This window comes from Dysidea avara, chromosome 7 (genome assembly GCF_963678975.1).
Source record: "Dysidea avara chromosome 7, odDysAvar1.4, whole genome shotgun sequence".
Lineage (NCBI taxonomy): Eukaryota > Metazoa > Porifera > Demospongiae > Dictyoceratida > Dysideidae > Dysidea > Dysidea avara.
In genome coordinates this window covers 11,822,360-11,836,930 of record NC_089278.1, presented here as the reverse complement: position 1 = coordinate 11,836,930, position 14,571 = coordinate 11,822,360, and the positions used below count along the sequence as shown (strand labels likewise).

At 37.0% G+C, this 14,571-nt stretch overlaps 2 protein-coding genes across 4 annotated transcripts; one reads left to right on the top strand and one right to left on the bottom strand.

The window, feature by feature from the left end:
* Window positions 1–97: 97 nt before the first annotated feature.
* On the bottom strand, window positions 98–8,318 carry LOC136261778 (coiled-coil domain-containing protein 6-like). 2 transcript variants are annotated; one of them, XM_066055832.1, is made up of 9 exons: window positions 8,006–8,318; window positions 5,742–5,891; window positions 5,559–5,687; window positions 5,070–5,173; window positions 3,531–3,673; window positions 3,283–3,439; window positions 3,122–3,222; window positions 2,917–2,972; window positions 98–320 (listed from the first exon to the last, which is right to left on the bottom strand). In XM_066055832.1, exons 1-9 carry the CDS (start codon window positions 8,261–8,263, stop codon window positions 243–245), a joined length of 1,176 nt encoding a protein of 391 aa, XP_065911904.1. In that variant the 5' UTR covers window positions 8,264–8,318; the 3' UTR covers window positions 98–242. The 2 variants fall into 2 exon arrangements, with proteins under 2 accessions (XP_065911904.1, XP_065911903.1); XM_066055831.1 differs by having other exon boundaries at window positions 2,917–3,032; window positions 8,006–8,316.
* On the top strand, window positions 8,252–14,547 carry LOC136261780 (ankyrin repeat domain-containing protein 39-like). 2 transcript variants are annotated; one of them, XM_066055842.1, is made up of 7 exons: window positions 8,252–8,412; window positions 8,473–8,597; window positions 8,653–8,787; window positions 10,158–10,210; window positions 10,256–10,314; window positions 10,448–10,588; window positions 14,360–14,547. In XM_066055842.1, the coding sequence occupies exons 1-7, from the start codon at window positions 8,368–8,370 to the stop codon at window positions 14,456–14,458; spliced, it is 657 nt and encodes a 218-aa protein (XP_065911914.1). In that variant the 5' UTR covers window positions 8,252–8,367; the 3' UTR covers window positions 14,459–14,547. The 2 variants fall into 2 exon arrangements, with proteins under 2 accessions (XP_065911914.1, XP_065911913.1); XM_066055841.1 differs by having other exon boundaries at window positions 10,113–10,210.
* The last annotated feature ends 24 nt before the right edge of the window (window positions 14,548–14,571 follow it).

Genomic DNA, 14,571 nt, shown 5'->3' with positions numbered 1-14,571 from the left:
TATGGAGGTCTAAATATTTCAAGGAAAAATTTTCGCTGATAACCCCCAAACCATGAAAATTTTCCCCCTTGAAATATTATGGTATGTTCATAACATGTAATTTGGATAACGACATTATCATTTAAAAAGTACATGACAGTTAGTTATTAAAGTTTTGCAGAAATTCTTTCAATTTAACATGTACAGAATCATTTGGTGTGTGTGAGAGTTACGCTGCACAAACATTATGTGCAGCAGCTGTATTAGGTGTTCTGCAATGGCTTCTGCTGTCGTCCACTACCACCACCAACACTGGCATTACTGTGGGTCCTGGGACGATGCTACAGTATTAAACAAAACAATGTACACAATTTTACCATACAGAAAGGACTACTATACCGTATGCAAGGAAATTTTGACGTCAAAAAAAATTGACGAATCGATTTAATTCGTCAAATGATTATAAGCGCCTTTAAAAGTACAGGTTTTGTCTACTATTTCTTGATTTGCATCAACATATTATTCGTTAAATCTGCTGAAGTGTGAATTCATCAAATTTTTCTTACATCTAAATTTTCTTGCGTACAGTAACAAATGATAGCATTCAACCTGAGTTTGATTAACTGCTGGGCATCATCTGGACAAATTGAAAATAAACACCCAGTCTTGGTTAAGTTTGGTCTGAAACTTAACAATACATGTTGTACTTTAATAATGTAAAGAAAACTTGGAAAATTTATTTGAGTAGGGACCACAGATAAAAGCAATGAAACAAGGGAGGTCATCTATGCCACAGCTATACTAGCTGGGATTAATGTCAACTGGTTAAAAACAAGGTGCCATTAGGCTTCTCTTGATGAGTTAAACAAATTAAACGTGTGGATTGTGTTCCATAAGTGCTTTATTCAAAAGCTATGGTGACATTTACTGTTCATCTTGGCCTTCCTTGCTTCTTGATGAACTGATGTACACAAGTGATAGCAATAAATTCTTTTTAACCATAGCAGTGTACTACATCTACACTGATTCAGATGAGGGATTGACAAACTCAACAAAACCAGGAACAAGATTTCAAAACCTTTTAAGAGCTCATCAAAATTTCCATAAGATCTTAATTATCATTATTTTGCCAGCAATCTACAACATTTTAGGCCAGGCCTCTTGAAGGTCAACTAGAAGCTTTAAATTAACAAGCCCTCACGGATCACACGACTGGTAATCTTATATGGTAAAAACAGAGTGCACTATAAAAGGCTAATGCCTAAGGTCTACATGTTGTCACACAAACACAAAGGTACTACGCTATTTGCCGCTGCTTGTTTTGTGCCAAAGCTACTGTAAGTTGTTCATTAGGTACAAATTACATATTTATACCCGGTTAGTGTGCTAATTGAGGTGATAATCGTGGCCCTGCTATAGAAAACGGGACAAAGCAGCAAAGCTGATCCACATGTTGTCACCTGGTACTACAGATCTGGAGATAGTACTACATCCATATGTTTATTCAAGGATTTTGCACAATAGTGCTATTTTTTTTTATCTAGTGAAACCAGAGAAAGAAGACCCTGTTGAGCTTGACTCTAGTGTAACGGACCAGTCCATTGTAATGAATTCACCATACCTGTGATATCACTTTGTTGGCCAAACTTGTTTGTGTACTTCTTCTCAATAATATTATTCATTACCATCACATACCACATCAAAGGAAGGAATGACAATGGACACAATAATCACACGATTGAACATACACCCAAATTTTATCAATGACTGAAAAGCACCATTCTACTTTTTTCAGCTATGTTCCACCTGTTATACGGCATTTCAAACTGCAAGCGTCTCCAGTCATAATACGGAAAATAAATCACTGAAGCCATGCTACGAGTTATTGCTAATCAACACCTATGCGATAGTGGAGCACGGCTACAAAGATTTTGCTGTATTTTAATTTAAATTAAAAAACTTGAAAATTATGCCAAAATTATGCCATTTTTGGTGCAAGCCTACCACTGGCTAGATAATACAGCTATAACACCATACAGCTTAGTCTTCATGCTGTTTCTACAATTTCAGTATAGTTTTATTGAGCACTTAAACAAAGAATGGATTATTGGTTCATTATTATTTGGCATGGCAATCCCCAGCCCACTTGTAAAGCAATAGGGCGAACAAGGGATAACTTGAGTGAGTTCATTAACATGAATTGACTCGTAACCCAGGACAGTGTGAATGGGATGTAAAAGCATCCACACAGTATTCTAATTCTGCCTGAAGCAACATTTTAAGTGCAACAACAAGCATGCACACTGAAATATTCAGGACCATTAATATGATACACAAAATTTATATAATTGATAATATTTAACAATTTGCCCATGCACTGTGAAACCTTTTTTCATATTACCTCTGTGTATATATTATGAACTCTTGGTACAAAGTACACTGTAAACTTTTGTATTTGGTAAGCTGCAGGTCAGTGATACAGATCACTGGCCACTGGTGAATTACCACAATCAAGTTATAACTTTAACAAATTAGGACAATAAAATTGACTTTGATAGTCTTCAACACTGCCCACCTAACACAACCTGAGTGTAGTCATTTACAAGGTCAATTACTGAACAAGCAATTAATCCACACTTGTATGTGGTAAGTATATCAGTTTGGCCAACAAAAAGTGATATCACCCAACATGACACAGTGCAGTGACAAGGTATGGTGAATTCAATACAATGGACTGGTTTACAAAGTCAGACTAGAGTCAAGCTCAACAGGGTCCTCTTTCCCCGCTGATTTTGCCAAGCCTGTTCCCTTGGCTGTGGCTTCACTAGATAGTAGATAGGACCAGTGGGAATCTCAATTACATATGAAATTGAAACCACAGTAAACTTTTCACACCACATAATGCTGATCCATTATGTACACTAAGGCAAAACTCACAGGTGCGGCTTGTAACTGGGATGTTCCTGATCCAAATGATGAAGTGCGATGATGACCTGTGGAGTGGAAAGGTGATGGCTGAGCAAATGCTGACACACCTCCCGGCTGGAACAATGCTAGAACAACATTATAAACACTGTATCAAAATTTCTATCAAGTGTTATAGACCTAAACTTATTGGTGAGTATCATATTATAGCACATACCAGGAGAAGGTGATATTGATCTTCTAGTAGGTGAAGGTGAATATGGAGCAGGACTGCTGACCACACGTATAACTTTGCCTGTAGCAATCTCATTGAAGTGCCTGTACACATTAATTAGTACAATATTCTAGCCACAACTGACTAAAAAATAACCTACATACCTTTCATCGTCCATTTCTAAGCTGCTTTCACTCTCAGATAATTGTCTACTTAATGCTTCTCTACGTTCCATCTCTCTTAATAACTTCCTCTGCAATCTAACATTCTCCTCTTTCAAAGAACGCTCCTCATCTTCTAAAGCTTGGATTTTTTCTCGATCTGCAACGGGTATAATGATTTTTTTTTTAAAAAGTACACAAATTGTTCACATTAGTATCTACTGAAAGGTCACACAACCTAATACTCTTACGTTTAGCTTCAGTTTTGCTCAACATTTTCTTTAGCCGATCAACTTCACTGGACAATTGCACAATACGAGCATTAAGAGCCACATGGTCCATTTTGTCTGATGGAGAAGGAGGGGGTGTGGTGCCCATACGTGTCTCTAAGTCTCTATAGTGTACAAACAACCAAACTGACATAACAAAGTTAGATTGTTATAGTCTTATGTATCTAATATTACTTTCTGGTTGTCAACCCTAGGATGATACAGTGATATTGAGTCTGTTGACATTAGTAAGGCTTGTCAAAACAAGCTAAACAACAGGCTCATGCAAGAACTAGTAATTAAATGAGCAAAGAAGCCATTTGTGTTAATTAGTGAATACTTATATAAACAAGTGCAAGTAAAAAATTAGAAATTTTTTTTAGAAAAAAATACACTATCATAGCAATGAAACAAGGGAAGTCATCTATGCTTGCATACTTCCTACTCAAAGGAGGTTGGACGCGTTTACATGAGCGGTACATTTTCATTGGAAAATCTTCATTTCAAGACAATTTTATTAAAAACTAGAGTGCATTTGAAAGCTTATGTATTTCTAAATCTAACGGTGTGATAAACCCCAGTCAACCCAGCCGATTAAGCTGGTAAAAAAGCCAGAGTTTAAAGCACCAATAAAATAAATTACGCAAAATCTGTTATTGAGGAGGGTAATACAGCGGTCTCAGTATAATGCAGTGAAGGGTTGTTGTTTCATTATAGAAAACATATGTGACAAGTCTGGTGACAGTTATATGCATCAAATCACAATTTATTAACCAAATTTAGAGTGCTTTTAGACAACAAAGTACATTTCCTTGAAGTTTACGTGAAGGACGATCTGAATATCTAACGAACCCCAGTGAACCCCATTGTTTTTCAGTTTAGTACTGCGACTATTAAGGGTCACATGAAATACCAAACAAAAGAATGCAATTAAGAGCAATATATTTACGTAGCACTTAAAGCGCATCCTGCTTCCTACTTCAGTGTGTCAATAGTATAGCCACTTGTTTTACAGGATTAGAACAATACAAGAAGCACCTCTGCAAGTCACTATGAAAATTACGACTGAATGTGCACCCCAATTATCAATTATTGGAACGTGAAGTGGCCATTCTGCTGCAGTTCTGCTATGTTCAACCCACTATACAGCGTTACAAATGAAAGAAGCACCTGTAATCAATCCAGTTACTACAGAAATTAAAGCACTGAAACCATGACACACAATGAACACCTAAGTGGTAGTGGAGAAAGAAACGGGACAAAAGAGGACAAAGGTAAAATACATTGTAGGTTCTGGGGTTGGCGAAAAGACACATCTTGGGCTGAAGTGATGTTGAACAGTGAAGAAATCAAGTCCACAGCCATGCTTGGCTGAAGGCATCACTTAGTCAGCAGCAGAAAATTCTATTAAGAAACCATAGAAACTATTTCTGCCCTTAACAGTATATTATTGCACCACGTATACTATTTAAGGGTGTGAAGGCATACAGTAGAACTACTAATTCTTTTGCCATATCACACCTTTTCTCAGCCTCCACCTTATCCATTCTCCTCCACAATCGGTTCACTAACATCTCTTGTTCCTGCTCCAGTGTATTCTCTAGGTCTATCTTCTCACGACGTAACTGCAGCAGAGGAAATTATTGTTAGCTAGTAACACAAGGTAATGCAGATAAAAATGTCTTGTCAGCTTTTACAAATTTATGTTGAATATCATGGATAACATAACAATAAATTTCACAAAGTCTCTATGTCATCCTTGCGTTTGCATGTCTCAAGGCATACAACAATAACAAACATTTAATGCAAGGAAAAAGTATTGTGCACAAATAAGGGCTTTAAAAATAAACCTACTGCAATATATGATGAACCACTATTGGTCACTAAAGCATATATACACACATCTCTCAAATCACATGATGTAATATACACCCAAAAGTGCATAGGTCAAACTACAATTATGTGACAGGTTGTATCACAACATTTACAACTAATGTATTATATACACACCTGATCTAATGTCATCTGTTTAGTGGCAGTTTCTTTCTCTAGCTTACTAATCTTCCTCATTAACTTGCTAACTTGTTGCTCCTGCTCTTGCTCTAATGTTTGTTCCAGCTTGACTTTTTCCTGGCGTAACTACAAACAGAAAACAGCAATGGTCAACAATGTTTACACTTATTAATGGCTTACTTGGGTTAGTTTTCTAGACAGGTCATTGGTAAGGAATTCTTCTTCTTGTTCATAGTTCACTGCTAGTGCCTCTTTCTCCTTTTTCAACAAGTGAATCTTCTTCATTAGTGTATTAGAGATAAATTCCTCTTCTTGTTCAGCTTGAGCTTGCTATAGTGTTATTACTAAACTTTAAGATGTTTACAATTGTTTACACAACAAACATACATTATTAAAGGTTGTATGCAATCACTGGACTGGACTAGTGGACTGGACTGGTGGACTCAGTTTTTTTTGTTTGTTTTTCATTTTAGCACATATTTGGGCAACTGGTCGTAGCTATTACTACATTGAATGTAAAATATGCAGGTGAATCTGTCTACTTGGTACTGTCTGTTATCTTAGAATTGTGTGCAATTCTCTTTCTCTTGGCATAATCTGTATTGTACGACTACCATTTGTCTTATCATGAAGTACAAACCATACAGTACATGTGTATGTAGTGTTGTAGTATCCATGCAAGTTATAGTCATGGAGTCAGCTAAATTAAGTGGCGACAGTTAACTGTCTTGCTATTCAATAGCTGATAAAAAGGTTCTATAGTTTTTGCACGACGGCAATAACAAGTGAAATCACATGCACAAGATTTCAACCAATCAAATTGATCCATTTTGAACTTTAAACTTTAATTACCGCATGTGACTTCTGTTTTAGATTTGTTGACATGCAAGAACTATTAGAACCTCTGTACATAGCTGAAGCTGGGCAATGTTGACAAGTCTGGCATGATCACACCTTTCTTTGGTTTGTGTGTGGGTTTCTTTATGTGTGGGGGAGTGGTCTAACTACATGAGACTAACATACTTTCAACCAGTTACCCAAATATTTGGTTAAAAAGGGAAAATACCTGAGTCCAGTAGTCCAGTCCACCAGTCCAGTCCACTAGTCCAGTCCAGTGATTGTATACAACCATTATTGAATGCTTATTAGTTCTCACTATACCATACAAGACTATAATGGCTACAATACAATATCACAGCAGATATAATCCTCCTTGGAACAGCTAGAAGATCAACTTAGCCAATAGTTGGGTTGTGCTCTTATTTATAGGCAGCGCTCAAAAAGCTGGCCTGTTATTTCATGCCAACCAGCAACTTGCTTGTTATTGCAGGCTAATAATTCCTTGCATTGTCAAATCCAATGTGCCAATCAACAGATATTCATGATGGTACAATACAACTATAATGACTTATACAATAAAATTATTACAGCTTCTAGTAATATCAGAAACTTATCTCAGCCCACAAATTAAACCACATAAAAATATTTTTAACAAGGTGGCGTTTGCATTTTAAAAAAGAAAGAAAAGAAACACAGGTGTGAAGAAAACCATTCAAGCCATGCACTGTATTTGCCAGCAGCACTGTGTGCAGCAACACTCTCATGGTAACACTTTAACCATGAAGCCACTAAAACACACCATCTGCTCACTATAATTTTATAGCACATGGCTCTTGGTACAGACAACAGCAGCCAATGTGTGGTTATGAAATGGGACCAGCAACTTCATAAGGAATATATACCATTGAGGCAAACTGTTTTATGTCTAAACTCTTTGTGGATAATTATTCCAACAATAATATTTTCACAGAACAAATTAAATCACTTCAATGTAACATTATACTACTATAGCCACAGGCTAGGTGACTAGTGGAATAGAGAGACTTGTGGAGTTAAGCCAATTAGCATCTAACAATTGACAACATTCAAATAAGGTAGTTACTATTTATAGCAAAGCCAAAGCAACAAGCTGACACAGAATGCCCTTGTAAGGATTAAAGGTTAGTAAACAAAATCATAGCAGTGATTACCAACAAATGACTACATTTAGTATGGCTTCTTATCAGCTGGTGATTCAGACAAAATTGATGATATTAAGGTGACAATCTATCCTCTGAATAACCAGTATATCCCCTTTTAAAATAGACCAGAGGTAAAAACCACAAAGATAAGCCTAGTATTTCCAAATCCCCAAACTTTAATAATGACAAACTTTTCTCATGTTACACTATCTTTACACACATTTCATCATGTTGCTATAGCATGGTGAAACTTAGGGGAAATTTGTTTGCATGTAGGCAGAACAAAACTGAAAATGAGGCCAACATGTGGTGTTAATTGCTTGATGGTAGAAAAGATAAATTTGTCACACTCTTAAAGTATTTCATGAATATTTTGCTACACTCGTGTTACAATATACTGGTAAGAACATTTAATGTACTTACAATACTGACGCTAGCTTTTCTCAAGGTTTTGTTATCTTCTTGAAGATTCCTACACTTCATTCGTAGCACTTCTAACTCGGTTTTCAACACCGCGTTCTCCTGTGCCAACGTAGCAACGCGCGCTGAATTTGTCTCTGTGGTGCTCTCCGACATGGAACTCGCAAGGCTCTCCATTGACGAGCTCTGTGTAGCCTGAAGATTGAGGCTAGTCAAACTGGTGTTAGACAGGCTCCCCTGTCGTCCCAAGCTACTCGACATCTTTCTTCTTATTTTCGAAGACTGTCACACAAACACGGAGATATTGCATAATAGTATCCTAATAGTAAGCGGATGAGTGACGTGTACTTTACTGATTGTTTAAAATGGACGATGATTTGTGTACTGCGGTTGCCAATGGGGATTACGAAGTGAGTTCAATGTATCAAATCTGCTGACTTTATACTTTATTTTTACTACTTGATTCTCAGTTGGTTACTAAGCTGCTGTCAGAAGGTGTGAGCAGTAACCAAGCATCACGTGAGGGTTACCATCCACTGTGTATTGCGGCATTCTGGGGTCACGTGGACATTGCCAAGCTATTGTTGAAACATAGGTGAGTATGTGTGCGTGTGTGTTGTTGGAGGAAACTAATGGATATTGCATATTAGGGCAAATATCAACTGTGCTAATGTTAGCACTGGGATGACTCCTTGCCACTGTGCAGCCTTACAAGGACATGGACGTGTCCTCATGACTCTTCTGGAACATACTCCTAATCTTACAGCGAAGGATTCTCAGGGAAGGTGAGTAATTAAAAAAACAACAACAAACCTTAATGTGTCATTTCAATGGAAAAATTTCATAATAAGGAAAAATTGACTGATGTGCCTGAATTTTACATCATTTGTAGGTATCAATATCTAAAGTAACCTCTAAGTATTGGAAAGGATAGTATATACAGGTTGTGAGTTATGACATTTTAAATGTTTCCCCTATCTATGTGAAGGGACAACAGTTGCTCCTTCTGGCAATCTCATGGTCTATATACACTATCCTTTTTAAAAACATTAACTTTAGACATTGACACCTATACAGATAATGTAAAATTCAGGTTGTTTGGAACAGTGGTTATTATTATTACAGTAAGGTCTGGAATGTTCCTGAGGGACCTACATGGCCACTACATTATATGTGTAGTCTCATTAAAGAGGTTGCCTAATGACTAGCACTGACAAAGTTATTTTAATTAAAGGGACAACACAATGTTTAAACTGTATCCACGTCAGGCGATGTTTCCTATACTTTGTGACATCTTGTTGACTGATGTTATAATTCTCTGCTGTCAGCAGATTTGAAGCTATTAATAGAAGCCAACTACTACAAGTTATTGACACTTAAAATTATAATAACCAGCTCTGCACTTATAAGATGTGACTGGTCATGCGCATCATGCTGGAACAGAGCTAAATAAGGGAATATATGGACCAGTTTATAATGGTTGTTATGGGAATATGATTTTGGTTTAGTGAGATGTTGTGTTTATTGAGGGTAAAAATGATTGGATAGCAGCAGACCAAGCATCTGCTACTAGGTGATGAATATATGAACATACCAACAGAGCTAATATTTGATTGTACCACCTAGTAGCACGGAGGGGTTTGGGACATGTTGTAATGCCCCTTTGGCATCTGCTAATGTATGGTAGGGTTGCTTCGCCAAGAGTTTGTCTGATATACTTGAAATATAGCTCGCAAAAAAGTGGGCGAGAGACAAATATAGCACAAAGTGAAGCTGAGTACTGTATTTTATCTCGAGACCACTTTTTGAGTGTTATATTTACAAGCAAAATGATATGCGTTACTTGGTAGAGAACTGACTTCAATCTGAGGTAATCAACATGTGCGAAACTATTGAAACTCACTGAGTATAGTCTTAAATCCATCCTCTTCAATAAATTTGCCATTGCACCCATTTAAGAATGTCTTCTTCTGGTCAGTCAGTGTCTCATAACCTCATCAGTGTTCTATATTGAACATGGTACCATTACATTCCTGCATAGCTACGCTATCTCTTGTATCACTACTTTTTATCACTGGAACCTGATTCATTTTAAAGTTAATTTTACTAGTACATCGTGGGTATGGTTGACAACTTTCCATGGTCACACTATTAGGACAGCAGCAGATTTTGGGTCAGCCAACGATGCCATCTGGCCGCTGTTTGCAGGTAAGTGATGATAATAGTCACTCTATTTATTACAATTTCTCATAGATGCTGGCTGTAGGAGAACTAGCAAGCAAGATTTGATAAGATTAGATGTTGTGAAGAAAGTATGTCAACAGTATTTACCAGTACACATTTGTGTTACTTGGTGACTGACTGATACAATTAATGCATAAATCTTGTATCTACTATAACCTAAATCTGATGTATATTGTATTGTATTCATTTTTTTATTCACAGGTGGCTCCTAAAAGTGATGTTAACACAACTGGTGACAACATGTACAAGGTTATGCAACAATGGATGGCACACTTCTCTAGACCAGGGTCTGCTTATGTCATCAACACTGGTACTACAGCAGCTCCTAATTTTGACAACAAGGTAGAGTGTACGTATGTATGTGATACATTAACTCACTACTCTAATAAAATATACAATTAGCTCATTACTCTAGTATAGAACTCTCAATACACAAACGGTCTGAACATCAGAGGTCCAGGTTTATGTTGTCATAAATGGTCTGCCTAGTTCATCCATGCTAGTGCATAAATATTCCGGGCTGAGTATAAATGGTTAAGTACACTTCAAATAAACAGTTAACCAACTGGTTAGCATCATTGTTTTGTGTTAACAGTATACCATTATTTCTAGACTGTGCAGCTTAGCTAGCTAAGTGTAAAAGTTTTATCGTCTTCATAGCATCCATCGTGGTAGTCAATCATCCACTTTCCCTCTGCTGCTGCTGCTGCTAAAGTAATGTGTGTGTGTGTGTGTGTACCTTGCTGGGTAAAATAAAACGGGACAGTAAAACTAGCTAGTGCTATTCTTAAATTTCTTTTGTAGTGTAGCTATCATGCACCAATAACAACAATCATCATCATTATCCTTGACAACTTTTCTAAACACTGTGTCTTCTGCATAATTAGTGCGTTACAGCTACATATTACTCCCAGAAAAAAAAAATACAAGCTACATAGCTAAATACAAGCTAAATACAAGCCTATAACTACAAGTGGCACAAGCGAGATACATGTTTCTCAGGCCATGATAAATATACTTTGTTGCAGTATCTTAGCTTCCCCATACACTATCACTCTTTTGTTAATTCCTGTATTGCCATCTCTAAATGCAATCTATCACGTGCTGGATACCATGCATTAAAAAGTAGCGCATTGCAATTTCCGGATGTAATATAGTAACTAGTTACAAGGTAAATAATAATACTGCTGTATTATAAACTGGAATACTGCAATTTTGTACTAAGCATGGTTAACATAGTTTCCTCCACCTGTGTGTTCCTCCTCCAGCCCTGCTCATCCATTTTTGAGCTTGCAGCATATGAGCAATCACTGATTAGTGTTGCACTGATATGCATTTTTTCACATTTACCGATACCGATTATTTGCCTACTCCTGTAACGGATATGCCTATATTTACCGATATTCTTCAATTCTTCAGAACAGGGGAGGAGTAGCAGAAAATCACCTAAAGTTTATGTGTATAAACTGCATTTGTAATGATAATGTAATTAATTGCGTGGGCGGCCAACTTTTACAATGTTTTCTGGTTTTGCCACTAATTCCTTTCATGGAAAAGGAAGCCAAGTAGTTATAAAACATCTAAGCCAGCTTATCAAACAGTGTTTTTAGTGGGACTCCAGACCCTTTGTGAAAAGTGATTAACTAATTGCGTGGGCGGCAAATAAATATACACAGCCTACAACCATACTTGTGCAGCCAAAACAGTTACAAAGCAGTTACAAAACAGTTCCAGCAAACCACTTACTGCTACATTCACTACCTTCTTTACTTTCACCTGTACATTGCCGTCGTTAATGATTGATTGTGGGTTTCGGTTAATCGGAAAATTATTTCCGCTTTGTAGCCGCTACCAATACTTGTAAAATTAGCTAATATCGGCTGTTACCAATAATTCAACTGATTATCAAACAAGAAAAGTCAATCAAACAGTATGGTAGAGTAGGGATCCCCCCCAAAAGTGACGCGCACCGCCTAAAATTCGGCCTTTAAACTAGAGACATCTTATGCAACGAAAATCGCAAACATTTTTGGAATTCTCAACTAGAGTAGAGACCATAGCACATCAATAAAAGTACTGAAACAAGCTGGAGTAGTGCATATTAAATCACAGTAAAACAGTAAGAAGTGTTAATCCCTGCTGTGCTCAAGATACCATAACAGAAATGCACAGTAGGGATATAACACTTCTTATTATTTTACTGTGATTTAATATCATGCACTTGTTTCAGTACTGTTTATCGATGTGCTATGGTCCCTACTCTAGTTAAAAATTTCAAATTTTTGCGTGTTTGTTTGTTAACTTTTTTTGTTAATAATTATTATGACTGGTGAACCCACGCATACCGCATCAAAAGAAAGAAATGGTGCCGCACGCCCCAGTTATATCAATTATTGTCTGAAAAGTGAAGTATCCATTACGTCGGCTATGTTCAACCCGTTACCAAGAGTCCATAATAAGAGAGTCCTCTTATTATGGACTCTTGCCATTACACAGCAGTACAAATCAAGAACTGTTCGAAAAGCACCTCTGCAATCAAAGTAGCTACTATGAAAAATATGAACAATTTTCGTTACGAAAGGAAGCCATCACGTGCTACCGCCAAATTGACATAAGTGTCTAGGATTGCCCGAACAAATCCCTTTGTCCTATTTTGTCATTTGATATTACAGAATGTCCCAAGACAATCCTTTCTGTCCTATCAGAGAATGAAGGTCATCCCAACCTATATTCACCCAGACCAGTATAGCCCTGCAAGACCTAGGACACTGAAGTGACATCAAACAGTGAAAAAATCAAACCCATAGCCTTAGCCGTTGTCGAGTTACGCTTGTCTGAAGGCATCAGTCAGTCAGTCAGTCAGTTACTCAGTAGAAAATTCCGTTAATTTTTTTAATTTAAAAATTCCGTAGCAACTTGTTGAAAGCATTTTGGGTTGATCTGAAGGCTTGGTTTTGCTTAACCAACACTGCCTCATTGTCGTTTGGGAAAAGTTAAGCTGGTTTTTGGGTAATGTTTTTCATGAGCCACGCCTACTTCTTTGTGGTCCCTACTATACAGTACTATCATACTGTATGATACAACATTAAAAACAAGAAAACACTTACATGCAGCCTGATATAGAATTTAATAAAAAAATAACTGAAACCAATTTTTATCTGCCTGCCTGCCTGCCGACTACAGTCGCAAGGCTGGAGGCCAAATGAAGTATTGCATGCACAGCCACCATTTTATGCCACAACAACAAACTCACCAGTGGGTTGTTCCTTTTGGGGTTCCGATGAGTGCATGCCCTCTGCTCCTTGTTTTTTCTTTTATCTTCAATCAGGCTGTTCATCCTCTTTTTCATGTAGAGATGAATGATGGTATTACAACATAGCTCGGTGAGAAATCCCTACTTTGGCATTGAACAAAACAATTGTTATAACATGCTAATGTAGGGATTTTGTCACAGAGCTATGCTGTAATACCATCATTATCTCTTGTTTCACTCCTTTTTATCGTTTGGATCCCTACTTCATTTTAAAATTAATATACTAATCTATTATAGGGAGAGACCAAAACAGTTGCTTGTGACATGTTGTAGCAAGTGAAAGTCTAGTCCGGGCTACTATATAGTCACGGATGGTCTGGCCAGAATGAGTTTACCATAGCAGAAACAAAGTTACCTCATTGCTCTAATAATACATACATACATACATACATACATACACATGTGCTCAAATTGTGCTACCAGGGTGGTATAAAAGCATGATAAAGCCCTTTAAATAGATGGCACTGCAGCAATTTTCAAGAGTGCACTATAATTTAAGGCTACCTATCACTACAATACTACAAACAAACACCACCAAAGAGTCCATAATATAAGTTAAGTAGTGAACTTGAATTGAACCCTTATGAGCTCTTGGTATAAAGTAGTGAACTCTTGTGTAAACATAATTTATACCAACTTCTTACCTAGCACTCAACATAATTTTGTACATAATAAAACCTCTTAAGAACTATATAAGTATCCTTTAAAAAGTGTACGGCAGTACCATTTGAAGACGTAGCACAATTCGAGTAAATTGGTATTGCAATTTTGTCATGTATGACTATTGTGTTGTTTTGCAGGCAACTGCAGCATCACTGTATGGTGATGTACTTAGTGAAGACCGTACCAGCAGTGACAGTAGCAAAAATAATCCTTCGTTTTCAGCATGGAGGACTTGATTCTTATACAATATTGTGTATTACATACCTTTCAGCTTAATGTATTGTTCACTCATACCGTTCCAGAAACCGTACAAGTACAGAAAATATTTATTGCTAACACTATAAGCTAA

What these genes read in the sequence shown, in the direction of transcription:
- LOC136261778 (XM_066055831.1), bottom strand. Translation starts at nt 8,263, where the DNA reads ATGTCGAGTAGCTTGGGACGACAGGGGAGCCTGTCTAACACCAGTTTG. An exon ending in GAAAAGCTAGCGTCAGTATT is followed by an intron (nt 5,892 to 8,005) that starts GTAAGTACATTA and finishes ATAACACTATAG; the next exon opens with CAAGCTCAAGCTGAACAAGA. An exon ending in GAGCAAAACTGAAGCTAAAC is followed by an intron (nt 3,440 to 3,530) that starts GTAAGAGTATTA and finishes TACCCGTTGCAG; the next exon opens with ATCGAGAAAAAATCCAAGCT.
- LOC136261780 (XM_066055841.1), top strand. Translation starts at nt 8,368, where the DNA reads ATGGACGATGATTTGTGTACTGCGGTTGCCAATGGGGATTACGAA. An exon ending in GCGAAGGATTCTCAGGGAAG is followed by an intron (nt 8,788 to 10,112) that starts GTGAGTAATTAA and finishes TAATTTTACTAG; the next exon opens with TACATCGTGGGTATGGTTGA. An exon ending in CTCCTAATTTTGACAACAAG is followed by an intron (nt 10,589 to 14,359) that starts GTAGAGTGTACG and finishes GTTGTTTTGCAG; the next exon opens with GCAACTGCAGCATCACTGTA.